Source organism: Equus asinus, chromosome 2 (genome assembly GCF_041296235.1).
Source record: "Equus asinus isolate D_3611 breed Donkey chromosome 2, EquAss-T2T_v2, whole genome shotgun sequence".
NCBI lineage: Eukaryota > Metazoa > Chordata > Mammalia > Perissodactyla > Equidae > Equus > Equus asinus.
This window is the reverse complement of record NC_091791.1, coordinates 117249880-117269059: the sequence shown is the minus strand read 5'-3', so window position 1 is coordinate 117269059 and position 19180 is coordinate 117249880. Positions and strand designations below refer to the sequence as shown.

The 19180-nt window shown below is 67.2% G+C and overlaps 1 protein-coding gene and 7 non-coding genes across 8 annotated transcripts; all 8 read right to left on the bottom strand.

Annotated features, from left to right (window-relative positions):
- Positions 1-1424: 1424 nt before the first annotated feature.
- On the bottom strand, positions 1425-1517 carry LOC139044693 (small nucleolar RNA SNORD116). Its single transcript, XR_011501765.1, has one exon. It is a non-coding gene; the product is annotated as a small nucleolar RNA SNORD116 (small nucleolar RNA).
- Positions 1518-4159: 2642 nt separating this feature from the next.
- Positions 4160-4253, bottom strand: LOC139044666 (small nucleolar RNA SNORD116). The gene has a single exon (XR_011501736.1). It is a non-coding gene; the product is annotated as a small nucleolar RNA SNORD116 (small nucleolar RNA).
- A 2693-nt stretch (positions 4254-6946) lies between these two features.
- Positions 6947-19004, bottom strand: LOC139046396 (uncharacterized). Its single transcript, XM_070519556.1, has 6 exons — positions 18930-19004; positions 18251-18385; positions 15518-15656; positions 12781-12915; positions 10011-10149; positions 6947-7409 (listed from the first exon to the last, which is right to left on the bottom strand). The coding sequence occupies exons 1-6, from the start codon at positions 19002-19004 to the stop codon at positions 7280-7282; spliced, it is 753 nt and encodes a 250-aa protein (XP_070375657.1). The 3' UTR covers positions 6947-7279.
- Positions 6955-7047, bottom strand: LOC139044692 (small nucleolar RNA SNORD116). Its single transcript, XR_011501764.1, has one exon. It is a non-coding gene; the product is annotated as a small nucleolar RNA SNORD116 (small nucleolar RNA).
- On the bottom strand, positions 9666-9759 carry LOC139044665 (small nucleolar RNA SNORD116). The gene has a single exon (XR_011501735.1). It is a non-coding gene; the product is annotated as a small nucleolar RNA SNORD116 (small nucleolar RNA).
- Positions 12461-12553, bottom strand: LOC139044691 (small nucleolar RNA SNORD116). Its single transcript, XR_011501763.1, has one exon. It is a non-coding gene; the product is annotated as a small nucleolar RNA SNORD116 (small nucleolar RNA).
- LOC139044664 (small nucleolar RNA SNORD116) lies at positions 15173-15266 on the bottom strand. The gene has a single exon (XR_011501734.1). It is a non-coding gene; the product is annotated as a small nucleolar RNA SNORD116 (small nucleolar RNA).
- On the bottom strand, positions 17931-18023 carry LOC139044690 (small nucleolar RNA SNORD116). The gene has a single exon (XR_011501762.1). It is a non-coding gene; the product is annotated as a small nucleolar RNA SNORD116 (small nucleolar RNA).
- Positions 19005-19180: the final 176 nt, after the last annotated feature.

Here is a 19180-nt window from a genome sequence, read left to right as displayed (position 1 = left end):
CGCCTGCACAGCAAGTCCCCCAAGGTGTAGCCTCCAACACCTCGCGCGCCAGGCGGGCAGGGAGCCTCCCGGACGGCAGCCGTCAAGGAATTAGGACTTTGCCTAAGTCGACCGCATCGCACTCAACCTATGACCCCCTCCTTCGGCCCCAGAACACCACAGACGACCTCACAGAGCACAAACGCTTCCTCCTCCTGGAAGACAAGGCAAAGAATGAAACTAGGACACCGCTCCCACACAAGGAGACGTGCTCCTCCTCCACGCTGGACGTGCGTCCGGGGCAGGGCGCCCAGGATCGCAGCACCCTCGGGTCGCTGCCACGCCCGCAGGCCTCCGCACACCGCTCTTAACCACCCCTCGCGCACGCCCCCCCCACCCCCCGCCCCCCGACGCCCCACACCGCCACCTGGCCCCGTTCCCCGGCACGCCCGGGACCACAGGAGCCCCCCCCCCCGGGCCAGGAAGAGCGAACCTTCCTGCAGCAACGCCTTCACCTGGCAAGCGCCGGACCCGAGGGGGCGCAGGGTCAAAGAGATTGTCCGCCTCAGCAATCCGGAGCAGACGGGGCCGGTGGCCAGTCGCGGGCCTGTGGGTCTCTTCAAGGCGCTAGGACGACAAACACTGGGGGCCGAACCTCCCGGGGGCGCGACGCCGTCTACCGCACAGGTCATCTACCGCAGCCGAGCCTTCCCTGGCAGGCAACAACCGGCAGCCCCCTTGGGACCCAACGCCACCCCTGGCAAGACCGCGACGGCGGTCGCAACCCAACAAGAGGGTACGTCCTGTGCAAGCCCGTGGAACCGCACTACGGCCGCTCCCCTCCGCGCCCTTTCCTTCCTGCCCGCCCTGTCAGCCACCACACTGCCTGGACGTCAGCGCCAGGGCCACCTTTGGCCAGCTGTGTGTGGCCCGGGTGAGCAGGTGACACACAGGAGCTGCCAGCTGCAGCGCTGCGGCCTAGGGCCGCTGCCCCCGCCGCCAAGACCACGGGCCCATCACACGTCCTCACCAAGCCAGAAGGCAACCACAGGCGCTGCGGCTTGCCCGGCCCAAACCGAGGCTCCGAACGGAACCCAGGGAAGACTCGGCTGTTCGGCCTGCAGACACGGACCGCCACGCCCCCCGGGGCAACGGCTCAGGCCAGAACCGGGCCAGCGCGTACTCAGCGCCAACCACGGGCCGGGCCCATGCCAACGCCACACTCTCCGACTCTAAAGACGCCCATGCGACCTGGGCGCCGTGCCAGCAGAGGCCGGCCATGCAAGCAAGTCCCTCCGAGTCGCAACCGCCCAGCTCATGCGGTCACGCTACCGGTGCAAACACGGCAGACGCCCACATGCGGAGGCCCTGGGCGGGCTCTGCGCGAGTGTCATCAAGCAGAAGCTGTCCCTCACTCCTCTCACCCCCGGAGAAGACCAGGTGCTGGACCTCAGTCTCGGCGAGAACGACGGTAGTGAGTTCTCACTCATTTTGTTCAGATTTCCAAGGAATGCATTTGAGGGAGTCATCATCGATCCGAGCACCTTCGGGGCAGCTGGCGGGGCTCGGCGGGTGAGCCCATCACCTCAGGGTCGGCCAGCGGCCCGGAGAATCCCGAGCCAAGCCCCTGAGCAAGGGCAACTGTCGACCCACCCTCAGAGCGCCAGCTCCGCACGCCCCCGGGGACCCGCGGGCTAGAAGCCCCTCAGCGCGGTCTGGGACTCCCAGGGCCAACGGCACGAACTGGGTGCAGGGGGATCCTTACCAGCCTCAGCGACCCACGGGCACGGGGCGCACCCGAAGCCACGCTTCTTGCGGGATTCCCTCGCGTCTCCGCTCCACAAACGACAGGCAGGTCTTCTCTTCTTGGGCGACGGCAAGCTTTGCTCGGAGATCCCACCTGGGAAGTGCAGAGCAATCGCACGCGCACGCCTCAGCGACCCAGCCAGGCTCTCAGGTAACCAGAGCCAGGCCAAGGGTTCCACCCCGACTCCCCGCCCCGGGGCAAGCCTTGCATCTTCTTGGCCTCTACCTCTTCCCCTCAGGTGTGACAAGAAGGCGTGTGTGACAGCACGAGCGCAGGAAGGCGCGCAGGCGGGCGCGTGTGCGTGTCTTCGGGTGCGCGGGGCCCGAGCCCCTGAAGAAGCACGTCTTCCGCACACATCCCTGGCCTCAGGCCCTGCCGCGAGACCAAGAGCTCGCGCTGGCGGCTTTGACCTCGACTCGCCCGGCGGCTCACCTCTGCCCTCTCGGCCTGCTGAAATAGCCCACAGGCTCCCTCTCTCACAGCCCCTGCCTCTGAACACCGGAACACGAGACTCCAGCAGGTTCACCCTCCGCCTGACCGTGGGCGCCCGGTGTCCCCGCACGCCGTGCCACGCGAACCGCGCCCGACGGAAACACGCCGACCACTGCTGGACCTGAACCACGTAAAGCACCTACACCACTCGAAGGCTGGCGCCGCTGGGACACGGGCTAGAGGGCAGAAGCAGCAGCCCCTCCTGATCTCGAGTGGCCATGCCACCGGGGGACCGGGGGCCAGGCGCCTCTTCCTGCTGACTGAGGCTACACCCACGCCCTCAGCGGTGCCAGCGGCAGGGGAAGTGCCAGGAAGAGGTGGTCTGTGGCCACCACGACCCACGCTAAGACCCGACTGAACCTGGAGCCCACTCGCGACCAGGGACCTGGCGTTTCCACAGCTGGCCCGCTTTCTGGACCCCGGCCTTCCAGGACTCCTTCCCACCCACGCGCTGCCTTGCCCACCTCAGGCCTGCGAGGCAAGTCCCCCAAGCAGTACCTCAAACCCTACACACACGTGGCGGCCAGGGAGCCCCGGGGAGGAAGGCCACGAGGGAATCTCGACTGTGCGCACGGGACTCGACCCGTCACGTTCAACGTCTGGACCCGCCCTCGGCACCTGTAACACCACAAACGACCTCACACGGCCCCAAGGATGGCTCTGTCCAGGAAGGCAAGAGGAGGCACGGAACGAGCACACACACCCCGCCCCCGCCACCCATGGAGAGGTGGACGTTTTCCAAGGCGGACGTCTGTGCGCGGCAGGGCAGCTCGGGTCACGGCCCCCGCCGTCTCTGCCAGGCCCACAGGCTTCCACGAAGAAACCTAAAGCCCTGCGACGAGGCATGAGGCGAACCGCGCCAGGAAAATCGGACCCTGCTGGAGGAACGCTTTCTCCTCGGAGACCCCGCGCCTGAGACGGCGGAGGATCCAAGGCCACGGTCGCCCAAGCAATCGAGGAGCAGCGGCGGCCGGCCGGCCGGCAGTCACGTGCCGGGCCCCTCTTCAAGGAACCGTGGACAGAACCGGCGAGCGCCACCGCTCTGGAACAAGGCCCGCCATCCGCCACAAAGGTCACCGACCACAGTGCACACCCCCGGGCCTTCAAGCCTCCAGCCTTCCCCGGCACGCACCAATCGCCAGCCCCGTCAGAGCCAGGGGACGTTCCCGACAAGCCGCTGCCAGCGCTCGGAACACAACGAGGCAGCACGTCCCACGGAAGCCCACGGCATCACACTGTGACCTGTCCTCTCCGTGCCCTTCTTCCCCCCCCAGCTCCCACGACCAGGCCGTCAGCCACCACAGTGTCTTGACCTGCGTGCCAGGCCCACAGCCCGGTCCCCGTTTGGGCACCTTGGCGTGGACTGGGCGAGCCGGAGAACTGGAGGAGCCCCAAGCTGCAGCACCAAAGCCCCACCCCTCCGGCGGCGCCCCAAACCGCGAGGGGTGCTCCAACTGCCTCACCAAGCCAAAAGGCAAGAACAGCTGACGGCCGCCCGCCTGGCCCGGGGCTCTCATCAGAAACCACGCGACCTTCCACTGCTTACTGCTCAGCTCTGAGACGCAGACCCCCGGGGCCTTCGTCCCCAGCGGGAACCAGGCCCACACAGCCACAAGGCCCTGAGCTCACGGGGCCTGTGCCAGCGCCACACTCTCCGACTTCCCAACCTAGGATGCGAGCTGCCAGCCACGGCCCTCAGCCACAGGCCGTTCAACCAAGCACCGCCGACTGACGGACACCCCCCTCACGCGGTGAGAGGAAGGACCCCCAGACGCCACGGCTCCCAAATGCGGACGCCCGGCGTGGTGCCCGTGCCCGTCCCAGTGCGCTCAAGGGGAAGCGGTCCCTCACTCCTGCCATGCCTGGGGAAGACAACGTGCCGGACCTCAGTTTCGATGAGAACGACGGTAGTGAGTTCTCACTCATTTTGTTCAGATTTTCCAAGGAATGCATGTGAGGGAGTCATCATCGATCCGAGCACGTTCTGCCAACCTGGACAAACTAACCAGGCAGGCTGGGGGGCTCCGCAGCGGGCGAGCCGATCGCCTCATGGGCGCCAGCGGCCTGGAGAATCCAGAGCCGAGCCCCGGAGCAGGGGCAGCAGTCAGTCCGCCCTCAGAGCACGACGCCGCGGGCTCCCGGGCACACGCGCACAAGAAGCCTCTAAGGCAGGTCTAGCGAAGCCCTCAGGGCGACAGGCCGAACTTGGGACAAAGCAATGCTGACCGTCCTGGGCCGTCCGAGGGCGTGGTGCGCATCCCGGGCCACACTTCCGCCGCGACTGCCTCGCACCTGCGCTCGTCACGGGACACGAAGGGTCTTCTTCTGTCGGTGGGCGGCAGCGAGCTTTGCACGGCACTTCCACCTGAGGAGTGTAGAGAAAGCACACGCGTGCTTCAGAAACGTGCCCAGCTGGTCAGAAGACAGGATCCGTGCCACAGTTCCCCCCGCGGCACCCTTGCATCTGCTTGCCCTGTACCTCTATCCCTTCGGGATGACCGAAGGCGCGTGTGATATCCCGAGGGTAGGCAGATGCGCAGGCCTGCGCACGTGTGTGTATGTGTGTGTGCGTGTGTGTGTGTGTTTGCGCGCGCGCGTGCGTGCGTGCCTGCGGGCTTCCGTGTGCGGTGGCCTCAGCACCCGGGAAAGCACGCCGTCCTCACAGATGCCTGACCTCGTGCCCTGCCACCCCACGCGGAAGCCCGGTGACTTCCCAAGGAAGGACGCCAACTCGCACCGCTAGAGGCTGCTGCAATCGGCCCCGGACTCCCTCTCTGAGCGCCACTCCTTCTGAGCAAAGGACACGGACACTCCACCTACACCCTCACCCTGACCGTGGATGTGAGGTCCACGTGGCCAGCGTGTCCCCGCGAGCTGGGCCGGGGGGAACGGCACTTGATGGTAAGGCTACCTGGCTACCGCCAGGACAACAGGGCTGACACGAGAGCCGGCACCACTCGCCCACGGGCGGCGCAACAGAAGCAGCCCGTCTGAACCTCCAGGGGCCCGACGCCTTCAGGCCGCACTCCGGTCTGGGCTATCTAAGCCAAGACGCCCTGGGCGGGCCAGCAGGGAACCCCGCTGCAACGGCTGGTCACAGCCACCGAGACCCGGGGCAAGACCCGTCTCAGACCACAGCCAATTCCCACGCAGCGACGCGGCATGTCCACCGCCTGCGGGTTGCGGGGCGCTGGCCTTCGAGGAAACGTTCAACCCCGCGGCTCCCTGCTCCAAAGGGGAAGCCCCCTCACGCCTGCACAGCAAGTCCCCCAAGGTGTAGCCTCCAACACCTCGCGCGCCAGGCGGGCAGGGAGCCTCCCGGACGGCAGCCGTCAAGGAATTAGGACTTTGCCTAAGTCGACCGCATCGCACTCAACCTATGACCCCCTCCTTCGGCCCCAGAACACCACAGACGACCTCACAGAGCACAAACGCTTCCTCCTCCTGGAAGACAAGGCGAAGAATGAAACTAGGACACCGCTCCCACACAAGGAGACGTGCTCCTCCTCCACGCTGGACGTGCGTCCGGGGCAGGGCGCCCAGGATCGCAGCACCCTCGGGTCGCTGCCACGCCCGCAGGCCTCCGCACACCGCTCTTAACCACCCCTCGCGCACGCCCCCCCCACCCCCCGCCCCCCGACGCCCCACACCGCCACCTGGCCCCGTTCCCCGGCACGCCCGGGACCACAGGAGCCCCCCCCCCCCCGGGCCAGGAAGAGCGAACCTTCCTGCAGCAACGCCTTCACCTGGCAAGCGCCGGACCCGAGGGGGCGCAGGGTCAAAGAGATTGTCCGCCTCAGCAATCCGGAGCAGACGGGGCCGGTGGCCAGTCGCGGGCCTGTGGGTCTCTTCAAGGCGCTAGGACGACAAACACTGGGGGCCGAACCTCCCGGGGGCGCGACGCCGTCTACCGCACAGGTCATCTACCGCAGCCGAGCCTTCCCTGGCAGGCAACAACCGGCAGCCCCCTTGGGACCCAACGCCACCCCTGGCAAGACCGCGACGGCGGTCGCAACCCAACAAGAGGGTACGTCCTGTGCAAGCCCGTGGAACCGCACTACGGCCGCTCCCCTCCGCGCCCTTTCCTTCCTGCCCGCCCTGTCAGCCACCACACTGCCTGGACGTCAGCGCCAGGGCCACCTTTGGCCAGCTGTGTGTGGCCCGGGTGAGCAGGTGACACACAGGAGCTGCCAGCTGCAGCGCTGCGGCCTAGGGCCGCTGCCCCCGCCGCCAAGACCACGGGCCCATCACACGTCCTCACCAAGCCAGAAGGCAACCACAGGCGCTGCGGCTTGCCCGGCCCAAACCGAGGCTCCGAACGGAACCCAGGGAAGACTCGGCTGTTCGGCCTGCAGACACGGACCGCCACGCCCCCCGGGGCAACGGCTCAGGCCAGAACCGGGCCAGCGCGTACTCAGCGCCAACCACGGGCCGGGCCCATGCCAACGCCACACTCTCCGACTCTAAAGACGCCCATGCGACCTGGGCGCCGTGCCAGCAGAGGCCGGCCATGCAAGCAAGTCCCTCCGAGTCGCAACCGCCCAGCTCATGCGGTCACGCTACCGGTGCAAACACGGCAGACGCCCACATGCGGAGGCCCTGGGCGGGCTCTGCGCGAGTGTCATCAAGCAGAAGCTGTCCCTCACTCCTCTCACCCCCGGAGAAGACCAGGTGCTGGACCTCAGTCTCGGCGAGAACGACGGTAGTGAGTTCTCACTCATTTTGTTCAGATTTCCAAGGAATGCATTTGAGGGAGTCATCATCGATCCGAGCACCTTCGGGGCAGCTGGCGGGGCTCGGCGGGTGAGCCCATCACCTCAGGGTCGGCCAGCGGCCCGGAGAATCCCGAGCCAAGCCCCTGAGCAAGGGCAACTGTCGACCCACCCTCAGAGCGCCAGCTCCGCACGCCCCCGGGGACCCGCGGGCTAGAAGCCCCTCAGCGCGGTCTGGGACTCCCAGGGCCAACGGCACGAACTGGGTGCAGGGGGATCCTTACCAGCCTCAGCGACCCACGGGCACGGGGCGCACCCGAAGCCACGCTTCTTGCGGGATTCCCTCGCGTCTCCGCTCCACAAACGACAGGCAGGTCTTCTCTTCTTGGGCGACGGCAAGCTTTGCTCGGAGATCCCACCTGGGAAGTGCAGAGCAATCGCACGCGCACGCCTCAGCGACCCAGCCAGGCTCTCAGGTAACCAGAGCCAGGCCAAGGGTTCCACCCCGACTCCCCGCCCCGGGGCAAGCCTTGCATCTTCTTGGCCTCTACCTCTTCCCCTCAGGTGTGACAAGAAGGCGTGTGTGACAGCACGAGCGCAGGAAGGCGCGCAGGCGGGTGCGTGTGCGTGTCTTCGGGTGCGCGGGGCCCGAGCCCCTGAAGAAGCACGTCTTCCGCACACATCCCTGGCCTCAGGCCCTGCCGCGAGACCAAGAGCTCGCGCTGGCGGCTTTGACCTCGACTCGCCCGGCGGCTCACCTCTGCCCTCTCGGCCTGCTGAAATAGCCCACAGGCTCCCTCTCTCACAGCCCCTGCCTCTGAACACCGGAACACGAGACTCCAGCAGGTTCACCCTCCGCCTGACCGTGGGCGCCCGGTGTCCCCGCACGCCGTGCCACGCGAACCGCGCCCGACGGAAACACGCCGACCACTGCTGGACCTGAACCACGTAAAGCACCTACACCACTCGAAGGCTGGCGCCGCTGGGACACGGGCTAGAGGGCAGAAGCAGCAGCCCCTCCTGATCTCCAGGGGCCAGCGCCTCTTCCTGCTGACTGAGGCTACACCCACGCCCTCAGCGGTGCCAGCGGCAGGGGAAGTGCCAGGAAGAGGTGGTCTGTGGCCACCACGACCCACGCTAAGACCCGACTGAACCTGGAGCCCACTCGCGACCAGGGACCTGGCGTTTCCACAGCTGGCCCGCTTTCTGGACCCCGGCCTTCCAGGACTCCTTCCCACCCACGCGCTGCCTTGCCCACCTCAGGCCTGCGAGGCAAGTCCCCCAAGCAGTACCTCAAACCCTACACACACGTGGCGGCCAGGGAGCCCCGGGGAGGACGGCCACGAGGGAATCTCGACTGTGCGCACGGGACTCGACCCGTCACGTTCAACGTCTGGACCCGCCCTCGGCACCTGTAACACCACAAACGACCTCACACGGCCCCAAGGATGGCTCTGTCCAGGAAGGCAAGAGGAGGCACGGAACGAGCACACACACCCCGCCCCCGCCACCCATGGAGAGGCGGACGTTTTCCAAGGCGGACGTCTGTGCGCGGCAGGGCAGCTCGGGTCACGGCCCCCGCCGTCTCTGCCAGGCCCACAGGCTTCCACGAAGAAACCTAAAGCCCTGCGACGAGGCATGAGGCGAACCGCGCCAGGAAAATCGGACCCTGCTGGAGGAACGCTTTCTCCTCGGAGACCCCGCGCCTGAGACGGCGGAGGATCCAAGGCCACGGTCGCCCAAGCAATCGAGGAGCAGCGGCGGCCGGCCGGCCGGCAGTCACGTGCCGGGCCCCTCTTCAAGGAACCGTGGACAGAACCGGCGAGCGCCACCGCTCTGGAACAAGGCCCGCCATCCGCCACAAAGGTCACCGACCACAGTGCACACCCCCGGGCCTTCAAGCCTCCAGCCTTCCCCGGCACGCACCAATCGCCAGCCCCGTCAGAGCCAGGGGACGTTCCCGACAAGCCGCTGCCAGCGCTCGGAACACAACGAGGCAGCACGTCCCACGGAAGCCCACGGCATCACACTGTGACCTGTCCTCTCCGTGCCCTTCTTCCCCCCCCAGCTCCCACGACCAGGCCGTCAGCCACCACAGTGTCTTGACCTGCGTGCCAGGCCCACAGCCCGGTCCCCGTTTGGGCACCTTGGCGTGGACTGGGCGAGCCGGAGAACTGGAGGAGCCCCAAGCTGCAGCACCAAAGCCCCACCCCTCCGGCGGCGCCCCAAACCGCGAGGGGTGCTCCAACTGCCTCACCAAGCCAAAAGGCAAGAACAGCTGACGGCCGCCCGCCTGGCCCGGGGCTCTCATCAGAAACCACGCGACCTTCCACTGCTTACTGCTCAGCTCTGAGACGCAGACCCCCGGGGCCTTCGTCCCCAGCGGGAACCAGGCCCACACAGCCACAAGGCCCTGAGCTCACGGGGCCTGTGCCAGCGCCACACTCTCCGACTTCCCAACCTAGGATGCGAGCTGCCAGCCACGGCCCTCAGCCACAGGCCGTTCAACCAAGCACCGCCGACTGACGGACACCCCCCTCACGCGGTGAGAGGAAGGACCCCCAGACGCCACGGCTCCCAAATGCGGACGCCCGGCGTGGTGCCCGTGCCCGTCCCAGTGCGCTCAAGGGGAAGCGGTCCCTCACTCCTGCCATGCCTGGGGAAGACAACGTGCCGGACCTCAGTTTCGATGAGAACGACGGTAGTGAGTTCTCACTCATTTTGTTCAGATTTTCCAAGGAATGCATGTGAGGGAGTCATCATCGATCCGAGCACGTTCTGCCAACCTGGACAAACTAACCAGGCAGGCTGGGGGGCTCCGCAGCGGGCGAGCCGATCGCCTCATGGGCGCCAGCGGCCTGGAGAATCCAGAGCCGAGCCCCGGAGCAGGGGCAGCAGTCAGTCCGCCCTCAGAGCACGACGCCGCGGGCCCCCGGGCACACGCGCACAAGAAGCCTCTAAGGCAGGTCTAGCGAAGCCCTCAGGGCGACAGGCCGAACTTGGGACAAAGCAATGCTGACCGTCCTGGGCCGTCCGAGGGCGTGGTGCGCATCCCGGGCCACACTTCCGCCGCGACTGCCTCGCACCTGCGCTCGTCACGGGACACGAAGGGTCTTCTTCTGTCGGTGGGCGGCAGCGAGCTTTGCACGGCACTTCCACCTGAGGAGTGTAGAGAAAGCACACGCGTGCTTCAGAAACGTGCCCAGCTGGTCAGAAGACAGGATCCGTGCCACAGTTCCCCCCGCGGCACCCTTGCATCTGCTTGCCCTGTACCTCTATCCCTTCGGGATGACCGAAGGCGCGTGTGATATCCCGAGGGTAGGCAGATGCGCAGGCCTGCGCACGTGTGTGTATGTGTGTGTGCGTGTGTGTGTGTGTTTGCGCGCGCGCGTGCGTGCGTGCCTGCGGGCTTCCGTGTGCGGTGGCCTCAGCACCCGGGAAAGCACGCCGTCCTCACAGATGCCTGACCTCGTGCCCTGCCACCCCACGCGGAAGCCCGGTGACTTCCCAAGGAAGGACGCCAACTCGCACCGCTAGAGGCTGCTGCAATCGGCCCCGGACTCCCTCTCTGAGCGCCACTCCTTCTGAGCAAAGGACACGGACACTCCACCTACACCCTCACCCTGACCGTGGATGTGAGGTCCACGTGGCCAGCGTGTCCCCGCGAGCTGGGCCGGGGGGAACGGCACTTGATGGTAAGGCTACCTGGCTACCGCCAGGACAACAGGGCTGACACGAGAGCCGGCACCACTCGCCCACGGGCGGCGCAACAGAAGCAGCCCGTCTGAACCTCCAGGGGCCCGACGCCTTCAGGCCGCACTCCGGTCTGGGCTATCTAAGCCAAGACGCCCTGGGCGGGCCAGCAGGGAACCCCGCTGCAACGGCTGGTCACAGCCACCGAGACCCGGGGCAAGACCCGTCTCAGACCACAGCCAATTCCCACGCAGCGACGCGGCATGTCCACCGCCTGCGGGTTGCGGGGCGCTGGCCTTCGAGGAAACGTTCAACCCCGCGGCTCCCTGCTCCAAAGGGGAAGCCCCCTCACGCCTGCACAGCAAGTCCCCCAAGGTGTAGCCTCCAACACCTCGCACGCCAGGCGGGCAGGGAGCCTCCCGGACGGCAGCCGTCAAGGAATTAGGACTTTGCCTAAGTCGACCGCATCGCACTCAACCTATGACCCCCTCCTTCGGCCCCAGAACACCACAGACGACCTCACAGAGCACAAACGCTTCCTCCTCCTGGAAGACAAGGCGAAGAATGAAACTAGGACACCGCTCCCACACAAGGAGACGTGCTCCTCCTCCACGCTGGACGTGCGTCCGGGGCAGGGCGCCCAGGATCGCAGCACCCTCGGGTCGCTGCCACGCCCGCAGGCCTCCGCACACCGCTCTTAACCACCCCTCGCGCACGCCCCCCCCACCCCCCGCCCCCCGACGCCCCACACCGCCACCTGGCCCCGTTCCCCGGCACGCCCGGGACCACAGGAGCCCCCCCCCCCCCGGGCCAGGAAGAGCGAACCTTCCTGCAGCAACGCCTTCACCTGGCAAGCGCCGGACCCGAGGGGGCGCAGGGTCAAAGAGATTGTCCGCCTCAGCAATCCGGAGCAGACGGGGCCGGTGGCCAGTCGCGGGCCTGTGGGTCTCTTCAAGGCGCTAGGACGACAAACACTGGGGGCCGAACCTCCCGGGGGCGCGACGCCGTCTACCGCACAGGTCATCTACCGCAGCCGAGCCTTCCCTGGCAGGCAACAACCGGCAGCCCCCTTGGGACCCAACGCCACCCCTGGCAAGACCGCGACGGCGGTCGCAACCCAACAAGAGGGTACGTCCTGTGCAAGCCCGTGGAACCGCACTACGGCCGCTCCCCTCCGCGCCCTTTCCTTCCTGCCCGCCCTGTCAGCCACCACACTGCCTGGACGTCAGCGCCAGGGCCACCTTTGGCCAGCTGTGTGTGGCCCGGGTGAGCAGGTGACACACAGGAGCTGCCAGCTGCAGCGCTGCGGCCTAGGGCCGCTGCCCCCGCCGCCAAGACCACGGGCCCATCACACGTCCTCACCAAGCCAGAAGGCAACCACAGGCGCTGCGGCTTGCCCGGCCCAAACCGAGGCTCCGAACGGAACCCAGGGAAGACTCGGCTGTTCGGCCTGCAGACACGGACCGCCACGCCCCCCGGGGCAACGGCTCAGGCCAGAACCGGGCCAGCGCGTACTCAGCGCCAACCACGGGCCGGGCCCATGCCAACGCCACACTCTCCGACTCTAAAGACGCCCATGCGACCTGGGCGCCGTGCCAGCAGAGGCCGGCCATGCAAGCAAGTCCCTCCGAGTCGCAACCGCCCAGCTCATGCGGTCACGCTACCGGTGCAAACACGGCAGACGCCCACATGCGGAGGCCCTGGGCGGGCTCTGCGCGAGTGTCATCAAGCAGAAGCTGTCCCTCACTCCTCTCACCCCCGGAGAAGACCAGGTGCTGGACCTCAGTCTCGGCGAGAACGACGGTAGTGAGTTCTCACTCATTTTGTTCAGATTTCCAAGGAATGCATTTGAGGGAGTCATCATCGATCCGAGCACCTTCGGGGCAGCTGGCGGGGCTCGGCGGGTGAGCCCATCACCTCAGGGTCGGCCAGCGGCCCGGAGAATCCCGAGCCAAGCCCCTGAGCAAGGGCAACTGTCGACCCACCCTCAGAGCGCCAGCTCCGCACGCCCCCGGGGACCCGCGGGCTAGAAGCCCCTCAGCGCGGTCTGGGACTCCCAGGGCCAACGGCACGAACTGGGTGCAGGGGGATCCTTACCAGCCTCAGCGACCCACGGGCACGGGGCGCACCCGAAGCCACGCTTCTTGCGGGATTCCCTCGCGTCTCCGCTCCACAAACGACAGGCAGGTCTTCTCTTCTTGGGCGACGGCAAGCTTTGCTCGGAGATCCCACCTGGGAAGTGCAGAGCAATCGCACGCGCACGCCTCAGCGACCCAGCCAGGCTCTCAGGTAACCAGAGCCAGGCCAAGGGTTCCACCCCGACTCCCCGCCCCGGGGCAAGCCTTGCATCTTCTTGGCCTCTACCTCTTCCCCTCAGGTGTGACAAGAAGGCGTGTGCGACAGCACGAGCGCAGGAAGGCGCGCAGGCGGGTGCGTGTGCGTGTCTTCGGGTGCGCGGGGCCCGAGCCCCTGAAGAAGCACGTCTTCCGCACACATCCCTGGCCTCAGGCCCTGCCGCGAGACCAAGAGCTCGCGCTGGCGGCTTTGACCTCGACTCGCCCGGCGGCTCACCTCTGCCCTCTCGGCCTGCTGAAATAGCCCACAGGCTCCCTCTCTCACAGCCCCTGCCTCTGAACACCGGAACACGAGACTCCAGCAGGTTCACCCTCCGCCTGACCGTGGGCGCCCGGTGTCCCCGCACGCCGTGCCACGCGAACCGCGCCCGACGGAAACACGCCGACCACTGCTGGACCTGAACCACGTAAAGCACCTACAACACTCGAAGGCTGGCGCCGCTGGGACACGGGCTAGAGGGCAGAAGCAGCAGCCCCTCCTGATCTCCGGGGGCCAGGCGCCTCTTCCTGCTGACTGAGGCTACACCCACGCCCTCAGCGGTGCCAGCGGCAGGGGAAGTGCCAGGAAGAGGTGGTCTGTGGCCACCACGACCCACGCTAAGACCCGACTGAACCTGGAGCCCACTCGCGACCAGGGACCTGGCGTTTCCACAGCTGGCCCGCTTTCTGGACCCCGGCCTTCCAGGACTCCTTCCCACCCACGCGCTGCCTTGCCCACCTCAGGCCTGCGAGGCAAGTCCCCCAAGCAGTACCTCAAACCCTACACACACGTGGCGGCCAGGGAGCCCCGGGGAGGACGGCCACGAGGGAATCTCGACTGTGCGCACGGGACTCGACCCGTCACGTTCAACGTCTGGACCCGCCCTCGGCACCTGTAACACCACAAACGACCTCACACGGCCCCAAGGATGGCTCTGTCCAGGAAGGCAAGAGGAGGCACGGAACGAGCACACACACCCCGCCCCCGCCACCCATGGAGAGGTGGACGTTTTCCAAGGCGGACGTCTGTGCGCGGCAGGGCAGCTCGGGTCACGGCCCCCGCCGTCTCTGCCAGGCCCACAGGCTTCCACGAAGAAACCTAAAGCCCTGCGACGAGGCATGAGGCGAACCGCGCCAGGAAAATCGGACCCTGCTGGAGGAACGCTTTCTCCTCGGAGACCCCGCGCCTGAGACGGCGGAGGATCCAAGGCCACGGTCGCCCAAGCAATCGAGGAGCAGCGGCGGCCGGCCGGCCGGCAGTCACGTGCCGGGCCCCTCTTCAAGGAACCGTGGACAGAACCGGCGAGCGCCACCGCTCTGGAACAAGGCCCGCCATCCGCCACAAAGGTCACCGACCACAGTGCACACCCCCGGGCCTTCAAGCCTCCAGCCTTCCCCGGCACGCACCAATCGCCAGCCCCGTCAGAGCCAGGGGACGTTCCCGACAAGCCGCTGCCAGCGCTCGGAACACAACGAGGCAGCACGTCCCACGGAAGCCCACGGCATCACACTGTGACCTGTCCTCTCCGTGCCCTTCTTCCCCCCCCAGCTCCCACGACCAGGCCGTCAGCCACCACAGTGTCTTGACCTGCGTGCCAGGCCCACAGCCCGGTCCCCGTTTGGGCACCTTGGCGTGGACTGGGCGAGCCGGAGAACTGGAGGAGCCCCAAGCTGCAGCACCAAAGCCTCACCCCTCCGGCGGCGCCCCAAACCGCGAGGGGTGCTCCAACTGCCTCACCAAGCCAAAAGGCAAGAACAGCTGACGGCCGCCCGCCTGGCCCGGGGCTCTCATCAGAAACCACGCGACCTTCCACTGCTTACTGCTCAGCTCTGAGACGCAGACCCCCGGGGCCTTCGTCCCCAGCGGGAACCAGGCCCACACAGCCACAAGGCCCTGAGCTCACGGGGCCTGTGCCAGCGCCACACTCTCCGACTTCCCAACCTAGGATGCGAGCTGCCAGCCACGGCCCTCAGCCACAGGCCGTTCAACCAAGCACCGCCGACTGACGGACACCCCCCTCACGCGGTGAGAGGAAGGACCCCCAGACGCCACGGCTCCCAAATGCGGACGCCCGGCGTGGTGCCCGTGCCCGTCCCAGTGCGCCCAAGGGGAAGCGGTCCCTCACTCCTGCCATGCCTGGGGAAGACAACGTGCCGGACCTCAGTTTCGATGAGAACGACGGTAGTGAGTTCTCACTCATTTTGTTCAGATTTTCCAAGGAATGCATGTGAGGGAGTCATCATCGATCCGAGCACGTTCTGCCAACCTGGACAAACTAACCAGGCAGGCTGGGGGGCTCCGCAGCGGGCGAGCCGATCGCCTCATGGGCGCCAGCGGCCTGGAGAATCCAGAGCCGAGCCCCGGAGCAGGGGCAGCAGTCAGTCCGCCCTCAGAGCACGACGCCGCGGGCCCCCGGGCACACGCGCACAAGAAGCCTCTAAGGCAGGTCTAGCGAAGCCCTCAGGGCGACAGGCCGAACTTGGGACAAAGCAATGCTGACCGTCCTGGGCCGTCCGAGGGCGTGGTGCGCATCCCGGGCCACACTTCCGCCGCGACTGCCTCGCACCTGCGCTCGTCACGGGACACGAAGGGTCTTCTTCTGTCGGTGGGCGGCAGCGAGCTTTGCACGGCACTTCCACCTGAGGAGTGTAGAGAAAGCACACGCGTGCTTCAGAAACGTGCCCAGCTGGTCAGAAGACAGGATCCGTGCCACAGTTCCCCCCGCGGCACCCTTGCATCTGCTTGCCCTGTACCTCTATCCCTTCGGGATGACCGAAGGCGCGTGTGATATCCCGAGGGTAGGCAGATGCGCAGGCCTGCGCACGTGTGTGTATGTGTGTGTGCGTGTGTGTGTGTGTTTGCGCGCGCGCGTGCGTGCGTGCCTGCGGGCTTCCGTGTGCGGTGGCCTCAGCACCCGGGAAAGCACGCCGTCCTCACAGATGCCTGACCTCGTGCCCTGCCACCCCACGCGGAAGCCCGGTGACTTCCCAAGGAAGGACGCCAACTCGCACCGCTAGAGGCTGCTGCAATCGGCCCCGGACTCCCTCTCTGAGCGCCACTCCTTCTGAGCAAAGGACACGGACACTCCACCTACACCCTCACCCTGACCGTGGATGTGAGGTCCACGTGGCCAGCGTGTCCCCGCGAGCTGGGCCGGGGGGAACGGCACTTGATGGTAAGGCTACCTGGCTACCGCCAGGACAACAGGGCTGACACGAGAGCCGGCACCACTCGCCCACGGGCGGCGCAACAGAAGCAGCCCGTCTGAACCTCCAGGGGCCCGACGCCTTCAGGCCGCACTCCGGTCTGGGCTATCTAAGCCAAGACGCCCTGGGCGGGCCAGCAGGGAACCCCGCTGCAACGGCTGGTCACAGCCACCGAGACCCGGGGCAAGACCCGTCTCAGACCACAGCCAATTCCCACGCAGCGACGCGGCATGTCCACCGCCTGCGGGTTGCGGGGCGCTGGCCTTCGAGGAAACGTTCAACCCCGCGGCTCCCTGCTCCAAAGGGGAAGCCCCCTCACGCCTGCACAGCAAGTCCCCCAAGGTGTAGCCTCCAACACCTCGCGCGCCAGGCGGGCAGGGAGCCTCCCGGACGGCAGCCGTCAAGGAATTAGGACTTTGCCTAAGTCGACCGCATCGCACTCAACCTATGACCCCCTCCTTCGGCCCCAGAACACCACAGACGACCTCACAGAGCACAAACGCTTCCTCCTCCTGGAAGACAAGGCAAAGAATGAAACTAGGACACCGCTCCCACACAAGGAGACGTGCTCCTCCTCCACGCTGGACGTGCGTCCGGGGCAGGGCGCCCAGGATCGCAGCACCCTCGGGTCGCTGCCACGCCCGCAGGCCTCCGCACACCGCTCTTAACCACCCCTCGCGCACGCCCCCCCCACCCCCCGCCCCCCGACGCCCCACACCGCCACCTGGCCCCGTTCCCCGGCACGCCCGGGACCACAGGAGCCCCCCCCCCCGGGCCAGGAAGAGCGAACCTTCCTGCAGCAACGCCTTCACCTGGCAAGCGCCGGACCCGAGGGGGCGCAGGGTCAAAGAGATTGTCCGCCTCAGCAATCCGGAGCAGACGGGGCCGGTGGCCAGTCGCGGGCCTGTGGGTCTCTTCAAGGCGCTAGGACGACAAACACTGGGGGCCGAACCTCCCGGGGGCGCGACGCCGTCTACCGCACAGGTCATCTACCGCAGCCGAGCCTTCCCTGGCAGGCAACAACCGGCAGCCCCCTTGGGACCCAACGCCACCCCTGGCAAGACCGCGACGGCGGTCGCAACCCAACAAGAGGGTACGTCCTGTGCAAGCCCGTGGAACCGCACTACGGCCGCTCCCCTCCGCGCCCTTTCCTTCCTGCCCGCCCTGTCAGCCACCACACTGCCTGGACGTCAGCGCCAGGGCCACCTTTGGCCAGCTGTGTGTGGCCCGGGTGAGCAGGTGACACACAGGAGCTGCCAGCTGCAGCGCTGCGGCCTAGGGCCGCTGCCCCCGCCGCCAAGACCACGGGCCCATCACACGTCCTCACCAAGCCAGAAGGCAACCACAGGCGCTGCGGCTTGCCCGGCCCAAACCGAGGCTCCGAACGGAACCCAGGGAAGACTCGGCTGTTCGGCCTGCAGACACGGACCGCCACGCCCCCCGGGGCAACGGCTCAGGCCAGAACCGGGCCAGCGCGTACTCAGCGCCAACCACGGGCCGGGCCCATGCCAACGCCACACTCTCCGACTCTAAAGACGCCATGCAAGCAAGTCCCTCCGAGTCGCAAACCGCCCAGCTCATGCGGTCACGCTACCGGTGCAAACACGGCAGACGCCCACATGCGGAGGCCCTGGGCGGGCTCTGCGCGAGTGTCATCAAGCAGAAGCTGTCCCTCACTCCTCTCACCCCCGGAGAAGACCAGGTGCTGGACCTCAGTCTCGGCGAGAACGACGGTAGTGAGTTCTCACTCATTTTGTTCAGATTTCCAAGGAATGCATTTGAGGGAGTCATCATCGATCCGAGCACCTTCGGGGCAGCTGGCGGGGCTCGGCGGGTGAGCCCATCACCTCAGGGTCGGCCAGCGGCCCGGAGAATCCCGAGCCAAGCCCCTGAGCAAGGGCAACTGTCGACCCACCCTCAGAGCGCCAGCTCCGCACGCCCCCGGGGACCCGCGGGCTAGAAGCCCCTCAGCGCGGTCTGGGACTCCCAGGGCCAACGGCACGAACTGGGTGCAGGGGGATCCTTACCAGCCTCAGCGACCCACGGGCACGGGGCGCACCCGAAGCCACGCTTCTTGCGGGATTCCCTCGCGTCTCCGCTCCACAAACGACAGGCAGGTCTTCTCTTCTTGGGCGACGGCAAGCTTTGCTCGGAGATCCCACCTGGGAAGTGCAGAGCAATCGCACGCGCACGCCTCAGCGACCCAGCCAGGCTCTCAGGTAACCAGAGCCAGGCCAAGGGTTCCACCCCGACTCCCCGCCCCGGGGCAAGCCTTGCATCTTCTTGGCCTCTACCTCTTCCCCTCAGGTGTGACAAGAAGGCGTGTGTGACAGCACGAGCGCAGGAAGGCGCGCAGGCGGGCGCGTGTGCGTGTCTTCGGGTGCGCGGGGCCCGAGCCCCTGAAGAAGCACGTCTTCCGCACACATCCCTGGCCTCAGGCCCTGCCGCGAGACCAAGAGCTCGCGCTGGCGGCTTTGACCTCGACTCGCCCGGCGGCTCACCTCTGCCCTCTCGGCCTGCTGAAATAGCCCACAGGCTCCCTCTCTCACAGCCCCTGCCTCTGAACACCGGAACACGAGACTCCAGCAGGTTCACCCTCCGCCTGACCGTGGGCGCCCGGTGTCCCCGCACGCCGTGCCACGCGAACCGCGCCCGACGGAAACACGCCGACCACTGCTGGACCTGAACCACGTAAAGCACCTACACCACTCGAAGGCTGGCGCCGCTGGGACACGGGCTAGAGGGCAGAAGCAGCAGCCCCTCCTGATCTCGAGTGGCCATGCCACCGGGGGACCGGGGGCCAGGCGCCTCTTCCTGCTGACTGAGGCTACACCCACGCCCTCAGCGGTGCCAGCGGCAGGGGAAGTGCCAGGAAGAGGTGGTCTGTGGCCACCACGACCCACGCTAAGACCCGACTGAACCTGGAGCCCACTCGCGACCAGGGACCTGGCGTTTCC

Bases quoted from the DNA above. Each gene is read 5' to 3' on its own strand.
- LOC139046396 (XM_070519556.1), bottom strand. From the start codon at position 19,004: ATGGCCACTCGAGATCAGGAGGGGCTGCTGCTTCTGCCCTCTAGCCCG. The intron at 15,657-18,250 runs GTAAGGATCCCC...TACACTCCTCAG, and splicing joins CCCGTGGGTCGCTGAGGCTG to GTGGAAGTGCCGTGCAAAGC. The intron at 12,916-15,517 runs GTCAGCATTGCT...TGCACTTCCCAG, and splicing joins CCCTCGGACGGCCCAGGACG to GTGGGATCTCCGAGCAAAGC.